The sequence below is a fragment of the Pristiophorus japonicus genome, chromosome 2, assembly GCF_044704955.1.
Source record: "Pristiophorus japonicus isolate sPriJap1 chromosome 2, sPriJap1.hap1, whole genome shotgun sequence".
Taxonomy (NCBI): Eukaryota; Metazoa; Chordata; class Chondrichthyes; family Pristiophoridae; genus Pristiophorus; species Pristiophorus japonicus.
Window position 1 is genome coordinate 153,306,871 of NC_091978.1, and position 11,721 is coordinate 153,318,591.

An 11,721-nucleotide genomic window follows, 5' to 3' on the forward strand; every position below is an offset into this window, starting at 1 on the left:
GTCTGCGGGGCAATAATCTATGGCCTCATGAAGAATTTTCTTGCTCCGGTGAAACCAACAACCAAATTGTATGAAGAACTGTGTACGCTGGTCCGGGAGCACCTAAATCCGAAAGAGAATGTTCTGATGGCAAGGTATCGATTTTACACATGTCAACGGTCTGAAGGCCAGGAAGTGGCGAGCTACGTCGCCGAACTAAGGCGTCTTGCAGGACATTGCGAATTCGATGGATTCCTTGAGCAAATGCTAAGTGACTTTTTTCTGCTTGGCATTGGCCATGAGGTTATCCTTCACAAACTGTTGAAACACCGAACCTGAGCAAAACCATAACGATAGCCCAGGCATTTATGTCCACCAGCGATAACACCAAACAAATTTCACAGCATAATGATGTTTCAGCAAATACTGTACACACAGTAACATCTTTTTCAGGCAGGAATACATATGGCAGAATGTACACACTGGCAGCTGCACAACCTCAGATGACCCAGAGTCCACCATCAAGCGTTAATGCGAGGCAATTGACACCTTGTTGGCGCTGCGGAGGTGATCATCGAGCCCATCAATGCCGCTTCAAACACTATGCATGCAAAGGCTGTGGAACAATGGGACACCTCCAGCGTATGTGCAGATGAGCTGCAAACCCTGCAAACCACCACGTTGCAGAGGAAGACCGATCCATGGTGGATCAAACTGAATTAGAGACTCTAACCGAGGAGGCAGAAGTGTATGGGGTACACACCTTCACCACGAAATGTCCACCAATCATGTTAAAAGTTGAACTGAACGGAATTCCAGTATCCATGGAATTGGACACGGGCCATAACGGGTGATGGATGCTTTTGAAAATGAAAAGTCACCCGTTATGGCCCGCCAGATCAGGACCTGGACCAGCCAGGATCCTTTTCTGTCCCTTGTAAAAAAACTGTATCCTCCATGGGAGCTGGTCCAGCGTCCCAGTGGAGATGCATGAAGAGATCAAGCTGTTCCAGTGGCATAAAGACGAAATGTCCATCGAGGCAGACTGTCTTTTGTGGGGTAATTGGGTGGTTTTGCCCAAGAAAGGCAGAGAAACGTTCATACACAACCTACACAATACTCACCCAGGCATAGTAATGATGAAAGCTATAGCCAGATCTAATGTGTGGTGGCCTTGCATCGACTCAGATTTGGAGTCTTGCATGCGCCAATGCAACACTTGCTCTCAACTGAGCAATGCACCCAGGGAGGCACCACTATGTTTGTGTTCATGGCCCTCCAAACCGTGGTCTAGGATCCACGTTGACTTTGCTGGCCCGTTTCTAGGCAAAATGTTCTTGGTTGTTGTGGATGCTTATTCAAAATGAATTGAGTGAGTAATAATGTCTGTAAGCATGTCCACTGCCACCATCAGAAACCAACGAGCCATATTTGCCACGCATGGCCTGCCTGATGTCCTTGTCAGTGACAACAGGCCGTGCTTCACCAGCGTTGAATTCAAGGAATTCATGACCCGCAATGGGATCAAGCACGTCACATCTGCCTCGTTCAAGCCCGCATCAAATGGCCAGGCAGAACAGGCAAACCATCAAGCAAAGCTTAAAATGCGTGTCGGAAGGCTCTCTGCAGACGCACCTATCCCGAGTTCTGCTCAGCTACCGCACTAGACACCACTCGCTCACCGACGTTCCCCCAGCCGAGCTGCTCATGAAAAGGGCGCTCAAAACAAGGCTGATTTCATCCTGATCTCCATGATCACGTCGAGGGCAGATAGCATCAACAAAGCATGTTTTGTCACTCGATATTGAAGTCAATGATCCTGTATTTGTATTCAACTATGGACATGGTCCCAAATGGCTTGCTGGCACTGTCATAGCCAAAGAAGGGAGTAGGGTGTTTCAGGTCAAACTCGCAAATGGACTAACTTGCAGAAAGCATTTGGACCAAACCAAACTGCGATTCACAGACAGCCACGAATAACCTGAAGAGGACACCAACAACTTCGACCCTGTGACACACACGCAAGTGGCAACCGACATCACGGTTGACCACAAAGCTAAACTCATCATCCCCAGCAGCCCAGCAAGGCTAGCTGCGCAGCAGCCCAGCAAAGAACCAACCAACTCACCTGCACCTGCATTTGTACCGAGACGATTGACTAGGGAGCGGAAAACCCCAGATTGTCTCACCCTGTAAATAAGTGTACTATTGACTATGGAGAGAGTGATGTTATGTATGCAACTCTATGTAACCAGCATTCTACTGCCACCAGAGGGTGTATCTGTTGGAGTCCCAAGGGATCCCAGCATCCCTTGGGAACACTGTATATAGTCAGGCCTCCCATGCTGTACCAGAAATCTGGAGTTAGAATAAAGAGACTAAGGTCACACTTATTCACGTCTACAGTACTCAGTCACATTGCTTTATTTAAGACATAACACTATCCTATTCCTATTCTATATTAAATTGTGCTTTTCGATTTCCCCCTGCTTTGCTGACCTACATTAGCTCCCGGTTTCCCAATGAATCGAATTTTAAATCCCCATCCTATCTCTTCAACCTCCTCTAGTGTTACATCCCCTCCTGCATTCCCTGATCCTCTAACTCTGGCCGCCTCTGCATCCTCCTTTCTCTCCACTCTTCAGCCACATTGGCTCCACTCTTTGGAGCTCCCTGGGTAAATCTCTCTGCTTCTTTTCAAAATGCATCACTTCAACAACCACCACTTGCATTTATATAGTGCCGTTAATATAGTAAAATGTCCCAAGGTGCTTCACAGGAGAGTAATTAGAAAACATTGACACAGAGTGAGAGATATTAGACCAGTTGACTAAAAGCTTGGTCAAAGAGGTAGGTTTCAAGGAGCATCTTAAAAGTATATAGAGAGGTGGAAACGTGGAGATGTTTAGGGAGGGAATTGCCTTCTACTACCTCTCCTAACCCTGCTCAAAGACTCCGTGCTCATGAAGAGCCCTCGGACATTTTCTACATTAATTGTGCTATATAAAGGCAATTTTTTGTTGTTCATGAAACTGTTTATGGAGGACTGGGGATAGCCCAGGTAAACCCTGGCACACAAACCGAGTTAGGGAGAAATGAAGTCAAAGAAACCTAATCAAGGATTTTTTTTTACATGTCCATCACTGCAGAGCTGTACTTTATCTTTGAGGTGTTGGACATGTTCAACAGTTATAATATTGATTATAAAGGAACAGGTATGCCAGTCCCCTGGTGGGAAAGTGTGATGCTGAAAACCAGATGACTGGACTTTTTTGTAAGGACAGGGAGAATCTGTGCTCATTAAAGTGATGGATGTTAATTCTGAGGAATGCTAGAAATTTCAGGACAGAAAATGGCCAGTCACCCAGATCATGTCCATGCCAGGGCTAGCTCCCCTGCCAAATTATCTACTCTGATGTATTTTTCATTCTCTTTCCTCATATTCATTAATATCTTTCTTCTTCAAGTATTCATCTAATTCCTTGATAAATGTTGTTATTGATTTGCCTTCAACAATCACTTGTGGTAATGGATTCCACATCCTAATAACTTTTCATTTGAAAAAAATATCTTCCAACCTTCCCCTTTTTGTCTCCAGTACCAATCCTAAATTTCTGCCTATTTACTACCGTTGGAAATAATCTTTAACTGGTTGCCATTTTATAATTTTGAACACCTATATAAGATCCTCCTTTAACCTTCTCTGCTCCAAAGAATGGAATGCGTTTCTATGCTTCATACTGTCAATTACTCAGTTACCCCAGGTGAGGTACAGCAGGAATTCTGCAGTGCAGATAAAGCTTTTTCTCCTCTTTCCTGCTAATATGTATGCCAAGCTTCAAAGAACACTCCCTACTGCATGAGTGTGACGTTCCCAATCCAGGCCATCTTTTGGCCTCTCTTACCAAATCTGCCAATTTGATGTTAAATTTTGGGCACCTCTGTAATGTGGCCTTTTTGCCCACTAGGACCCCGGGTTACATTGGCTAAAATAATTTAATTTGGATCCTTACAGACAGCAAAGAGAGACCAGACTTTCATTCCATCTGCATGGGCTGGACTGGCGTCATGTGAGATAGTATTCTTACCCATCATGCCCAACACTCAATTAACTTGCACAAAGGACAAAATCAAACTACTGCGCTTGCTGGATATTTGAAATAAAAACTGAAAATGCTGGAAAACACTCAACAGGTCAGCTAGCTTCTGTAGAGAGAAAAACAATTTCATCAACCTGAAATGTTAACTCTGTTTCTCTCTCCATAGATGCTGCCTAGCCTGTGGATTGTCTTTCAGCTTTTTTATTTTATTTTTAACTTACATATATCTTTCTCTCAATATTCCTTAAAAACCTAGTCAGCCGAAAGCATTGCTAGATTATAAATAATATGAACCTCTCTTATCCGGAACTCCCTTATCCGGCACCACTCCTCGTCCGGGACCATGCCTGGCCGCCAGGTGGTGCATGCGCAGAACTCGGCCCATCAAAATCCTACTCACTAATATAATCTTTCTCCTTGATCAACTGTCTCCTCCTCATCGCCCTGCTGGAACTCCTGCAACCACAGTCCTTGGTCCGCACTCCTCCCCACAGCACTCCTTCCAGGGGGTCGGGCCGACTCTTCTCGGCCCGCCGGCTCTTTGAGGCCCACCAACTCTTCAGCGCCCACTGACTCTTCGGAGCCCGCTGGCTCTTCGGGGCCCACCGGCTCTTCAGGGTCCACCAGCTCTTCGGGGCCCGCCCTCACCAACTCTTCGGGGCCCGCTGGCTCTTCTCAGCCAGCCGGCTCTTCGGGGTCCATCGACTCTTCTGGGCCCGCCGGCTCTTCACGACCACTGACTCTTCGAAGCCCCCTGCACACTGATTAGCTGACTGACTGACAGTCGGTCCAGCCAATCGGCGCACGCACACATTTATCTCAGCAACAGCACTTAAAGGCGCAGTCCACCCAAACACTTGACCTCCCCTCATCTGGCAAAATCCATCGTTCGGGAAGACCAGGTCTCAAGGGTACTGGATAAGGGAGGTTCAACCTGTATAACCAAAGCTCCACAATAGGAACTCACAGCACTTGCAATGTAATGCTATATATCAATTGCTCACTCTAAAACATAGCAAAGAATATATAAGGGAAAGCTAGATAAACACATGAGGAAGAAAGGAATAGAATGATATGCTGCTAGGGTTAGATGAAGAGGGTGGAAGGAGGCTCATGTGGAATACAAACACCAGCATAAACCAGTTGGGCTCAATTGCCTGTCTCTGTGCCGTACATTCTATATAATTCCATGTAATTCAACGTAAAGGTTTCAGTAACTCTCCTGACTTTAACGAATCTTGAGCTGGCACCAGGGAAATCTCCGCATGTAACGGAAATTTGTAAGAATAAATTTGTGTTAGACGGCTGTTTGTGGTACAGGTGCAGGCAAATCAGGCTACTGCAACCTGTACGGCGGGATCTTCACTCTTAAGTCTCGTCATCCCAGCTCACATAACTGTCCACGAACATCAGTTCAATACAGTGCATGGAAGCTTAAATCCGCAAGAATTTAACGCTCAAACAAAATGCAAACGCACTGGTTTCCAAAACATCACCCAACTGTCATAAGACGTCCCTGTTCATTCCGCACGGACGGCGCCGCTTTGAATCTCACAAGCCAGCGAACTTCAGCTGAAACCCAGTACTGCCGAAAGCTTCGTTCCCTGTCTGAGTGTCCTCGGGTTTCCAAATGATTCGTTCTGTATTTAAAGTTGCTCTGTTTTTGTCCTATTCCATCACTTCAGTAACTTCAAACGATTATTTTGGAAACGAGAGATTGCAACACCAGACTTACCAAAGACACAGCAAAAACACAATCTCCCTGGCCCCTCTGTGTTCCTGTGAACGGTTTCACGACATTTATTTCCAAGCAAACAAAATATTTCCAATGACGAACAGCAAAAACACCGAAGAGCGAAAGCCTGAGGAAAGCTCTTGCGATAACATGAACCCGAGAGAGGCAGAGATGGAAATAGTCTGAGATAGATGAAAAGTGTCCTGGCCAATATGTATCCCTCAATCATCATAACAAGCAGCAGATTGTCTGGTCATGATCACATTGCTGTTTGTGGGAGCTTGCTGTGCGCAAATTGGCTGCCGCATTTCCCACATTACAACAGTGACTACACGTCAAAAAGTACCTCATTGGCTGTAAAGCGCTTTGGGACGTCCGGCGGTCGTGAAAGGCGCTATATAAATGCATGTCTTTCTTTTTGAGATAGCTAGAGATGGCCAATCAGATATCGCCGGGACATCATGTCCATGGGCACAACCTGCAGACTGCACAGTCATTGTCAAAAAACCCACACGCCGAGTGTTTTAGCATCTTGCCAAAGTGTGTTATCTCAAATTAAATGCCACATGGTTGTTCAAATGCCAATTGTAAGAACCCCTGTTAACTTTTCAAGATCCGGAGGGCCAATCTCCGGTCTGGTATGATGCCCATGTGAGGGATCGTTCGGCTGCACTACGCTCATTCGTTTACCTTTCATTGCTCTACAGTTAAAGTACAAAAAACGTCTTTCTCTAACAACTAAAGCGAAGACAAAGAAATTAAACTGATCAATAATTCCGAACGAAATAGTGGCTTCCTTACCCTGATGAACAGTCAGAATCAGCAGGAGAGCAGGAGCCCAGCGACGAGGCATGGTGGCAGGAGCGGAGCGGGTGTTTATTCCACTGAATCACCTGCTGCAGTTAAACTCGGAGTTCCGAGACTGCAAAGTCGCAGCCCTGCACGGTTCTGAGCCGCCCACATCTACTCACATCACTTTTACAGACTGGTGGCTGTGACGCGTTTCCCTTTTGCTCCCTGAGTCTGGTTTGCCCTCTGACTATAACAACCCTCCGATCGTTGACTCTGACACTATTGCTTTTGTTGTTGTGGATGTATTTGAATAACCGCCACACCGCGTTAACAATCTCTTAATTTAAGAAAAACTTTGTTTTGAACTTGGCTATTTAAAATACGCGAATCGGTGAAATTGCAGTCACTGTTGAATATATATTATCGTTAAATAAAAACAGAAAATGCTGGGAATATAAAGCCGGTTAGACAGCATCTGTAAAGCAAAAACACAGGTTAACTTTTCGGGTATAAGATCCTTCCTACACTGAAAACTTAACTTGTCTTTTCTCTACACAAATGCTCGCTGGACTGATGTATATTCCCACAATTTTCTGGTTTTATTTCAGATTTCCAATATTTGCCGTTTTTCTTTTTATTTATCTTAAATAGTTTGGAATTTGACACATATATTGAGGTGTCCAAATGTGTAAAATTCATCAGAAGTGCGGGCTTGGAAATAAAAGCAGCAGTTACTCCAGTTTAACACTCTTGGTACAGTCACCCCGACATTTATTTTACCAAGGGAAGGAAATGTGCAGCATCTGTTACATATTGTCAAAGAAAGCATGCCTGCTGGGCTTTTCTGGGGACAGCATGCCATCCACGGAAATGGTGGGTGCATTTGATTATGTGCATAATCGATATACCCGGGTCTAATAATCAATATAAAGAAAATGCATATCACCACCCATCCTACAAGAAAGCCCAGAGGACATATTCCACTTTAAAGAAAATGTAAATGGTAATATATGCATTGTTTTGCATTTAGCAACAGGAGTAGAGGGTACGTCTACTTTTCTCACCCCTCTCCTTCAGTATATACCTTTGGCTATATCTGTTCTGTGCTTGTGCCGCCAGCCATGATCTAAATGAATGGCCTACTGCTGTTCCTGGGTTCCTATATAATGTAGAGTCGCAATCAACAAGGAATCTTGAACTATATAGGTAAACCCTATCGAGCACAAATCAGGGGAAGTAATATTCAAATGGTACAGTGCTCTGGTCTGATCTCACTTTTAACTGTGTCCAATTCTGGTCATCGAACTACAAGAAAAACATTGAAACATTGGAGGCAGTGTGAAAAAGAGCTCCCTAGTGTTAAAGTTCGCAACTATGTCATAAGACTAAATTAAACTTTGGCTTTTCAGCCTTGAATCTTATAAAGATATGTAAGATGGCAGATGGTATGGGGAAGGTAAATCTGGAAAATTATTTTAAACTAAATTGTAAAAGTAGGAGAAGAGAACATGGGTTCAAATTAGTAAGAGACAAATTTAAGAATGATAGCAGGAAGCTCTTCACACACAGAGTGACCAATCACAGAATGGGCTCCCAGATAAAGTCGTTTTGACAAAATCTTAGACTTATTTAAGAACCAATTGGATACTATACTTGGTGGATTTTCAAGTATTTCTGGATGAGTACTAAGATTATCTAGTGAACAACTATAGTTTGCATTTATAGAATGACTTTAATAATCACATCCCCAAGCACTTCACACATTACTTGTTTAGTATTCCTTTCCTCCACATCTCCACAACCAGCACTAACACCCAAATGATTTCCATTCCTGCTGTGAGCTCAAAGCAGTTCAGTGTCCCTCCCCTCTCGCATAAAATTCCCCAAACTTCATGGCTTCTGTCCATGTAATGCTTTTAGTGACTGAATTATTGCTGAACGTTTCCAATTTCTTGATCCAGGGTCCTAATCCAACATTATGGACTCCCATCTCCCTTGATTAACGATCTGACTATCAAACACTTCTAAATGACAGTACGAAATTTCCCATTTTAAAATTCAAGGCTGAGCAGATCAACATACTATGCTTCCTCTGCAGAATACTCCAAAATTCTTCAATCAATGTTCCATGGCTTTACTGCTGGACATTACAACATACTGGATGATGGAAAAACATTTTTCTTGTTGGATCTTCAAGGATCAGCCATAAAAAATGACATCAAAGACTACCATCAAATAATAAACAGTTCCTGATAATGATCTAAGTACTTTGGGGTAAAAATTTATCTGGACTCAGACCCGTCGCTGTATACGCAGCACACCGCAACCAAGAGGCCCAGACTGGTCCAACTGTATTGGAAGAACAGCTGGCATTGGAGATGATAAAACATTTAGTGGAAATGAAAACATTAAAAGCAAAGGCCTGGGAACCATTAAGCAGGTCCACTGCAGCAGAAGCATCACAAAGGCTGAGATACAGAGATAGGGGCATTGGGGGTCAGAGAGTGAATTATTAAGGAAGAGTTTTTTCCAAGAATGGATGGTGAGGACAGTGAGGTTGGTAGATAGGGAGATGTGAGTGATAAGGGAAATGAAGAATGGATCAGAAACAACATTGTCAGCATTCAAGACCTCAGGAGCAAAGAATTCATGAGAGATAGCAAAGTCAAGCTGGTGGCTGTTGATTTGGGTAGACAAGTTTATGCAAAGGATGGAATTCACTGAGGCTAGGAGGGAAGATATATGGGTGAAGAGGAGGCTAGAGGAGTTGAGACATAGGTTGAAATTACAGAGGAAGAGGAGTCGCTTAATACAGACAAAATTGGAGAAGAAAAGGGAGAACATCTAGGTGGAGAAATCAGGCTAGGGAGCACAGTACCCATAATGTATGTAATTGAGAGATGAGACAGCTTTAACAGGGTGAGGTGTTCAAAGGAGAAGATGCTACAGGAGCAGAGGAAGAGGCCAAGGTATGACATGTTTATCAGGGCAATTCCACCATCATTGAGACTTGGATGGGGCAAGGAATTAATTTTTTTATTTGTTCCTGGGATGTGGATGTCGCTGGGAAAGCCAGCATTTCTTGCCCGTCCCTAATTGCCCTTGAGAAGGTGGTGGTGAGCCGCCTGCTTGAACCGCTGCAGTCCTTGTGATGAAGGTACTCCCACAGTGCTGTTAGGGAGGGAGTTCCAGGATTTTGACCCAGTAATGATGAAGGAACGGTGATATATTCCCAAGTCAGGATGGTGTGTAACTTAGAGGGGAACTTGGAGATGATGGTGTTCCCATGCGCCTGCTGCCTTTCTCCTTCTAAGTGGTAGATGCCACGGATTTTGGAGGTGCTGCCGAAGAAGCCTTGCCAAGTTGATGCAGTTCATCTTGTAGATGGTACACACTTCAACCACAGTGTGCCAGCAGTTGAGGGATTGGATATTTAAGGTGATGGACGGGGTGCCAATCAAGCAGGCTGCTTTGTCTTGGATGGTGTTGAGCTTCTTGAGCATTCTTGGAGCGGCACTCATCCAGGCAAGTGGTGAGTGTTCCATCCCACTCTTGACTTGTGCCTCTGACCCAACCTCTGACCCGCTCTTGTTGCTACAGTATTTATGTGGCTGGTCCAACAACATTTCTGGTCAATGGTGAAGGATTCGCTGATGGTAATGCCGTTGAATGTCAAAGCGTGATGGTTAGACTTTTGCTTGTTGGAGATCATCATTGCTTGGTAATTGTGAGATGCAAATATTACTAGCCACTTATCAGCTCAAGCCTGAATATCATCCAGGCATTTTCACATCCAGCCATGGACTGCTCCATTATCTGAAGAGTTGTGAATGGCACTGAACACTGTGCAATCATCAGCGAACATCCCCACTTGTGACCTTATGATGGAGGGAAGGTCAATGATGAAGCAATTGAAGTTGGTTAGCCCTAGGGCACTGCCCTGGGGAACTCCTGCAGTGATGCCATGGGACTGAGCTGATTGACCTCCAACAACCACAATCATCTTCCTTTGTGCTAGGTATGACTCCAGCCAGTTTGGAGCTGAGTGGTCTTGGCTGAGCATCGGTGAGCAGGTTATTGGTGAGTAAGTGCTGCTTGATAACACTTTTGATGACACCTTCCATCACTTTTCTAATGATTAAAAGTAGACTGATGTGGCGATAATTGGCCAGATTTGATTTGTCCTGTTTTTTGTGGCCAGGACATACCTGGGCAGTGTTTCACATTGTTGGGTAAATGCCAGTGTTGTAGCTGTACTGGAACAGCTTGGCTAGAAATGCAGCTAGTTCTGGAGCACGTCTGTTATATATGTGGGCTTGTATTTACTCTGTACAGCCACTAGAGGGCACATTCCCCAGGAGTCCCAAGGGATCCCATAATCCCTTGGGAGCACAGGTATTTAAGAAGGCTTCACAGGTTGGAGAAGCATCTGGAGACCTGCAATAAAAGACTACGGTCACACTTTACTTTGAGCTCACAAAGTTCAGTCTGACTCTTTCTCCATACACAGCAAAGTCATCAGCACTACAGCTGGGATGTTGCCTGGGTCCATAGCCTTTCCTGTATCCAGTGCGTTCAGCCATTTTTTGATATCACGTGGAGCGAATTGAAATGGCTGAAGACTGGCTTTTGTGATGGTGGGGACATTAGGAGGAGGCCGATATGGATCATCCACTCGGCACTTCTGGCTGAAGATGGTTACAAATTGTTCAGCCTTGTCTTTTGCACTCGCATGCTGGGTTCCACCAGCATTGAGGATGGGGCTATTCATGGAGCCTTCTCCTCCCGTTAGTTGTTTGATTGACCACCACCATTTATGACTGTAAGTGACAGGACTACAGAGTGGATTGTGGGGAATCACTTAGCTCTGTCTATAGCATCTTGCTTCAGCTGTTTAGCATGCATGTAGTCCTATGTTGTAGCTTCCCCAGGTTCACATCTCATTTTCATGTATGCTTGGTGCTGCTCCTGGCATAATCTTCTGCACTCCTCATTGAAGCAGGTTTGGTCCCCTGGCTTGATGGTAATGGTAGAGTGAGGGATATGCCGGGCCATGAGGTTACAGATTGTGGTGGAACAAGTCTGCTGCTGCTGATGGCCCACAGTGCTGCATGG

General features: G+C 44.7%; 1 protein-coding gene across 1 annotated transcript in view; it reads right to left on the bottom strand.

Moving 5' to 3' along the window:
- kita (KIT proto-oncogene, receptor tyrosine kinase a) overlaps window positions 1-6,667 on the bottom strand; it is a 128,182-nt gene extending 121,515 nt beyond the window's left edge. Inside the window, exon 1 of the mRNA XM_070860634.1 lies at window positions 6,616-6,667. Coding sequence (XP_070716735.1) covers window positions 6,616-6,667 — 52 coding nt within the window. The remainder of the gene's footprint in view (window positions 1-6,615) is intronic.
- Between the last annotated feature and the right edge of the window lie 5,054 nt (window positions 6,668-11,721).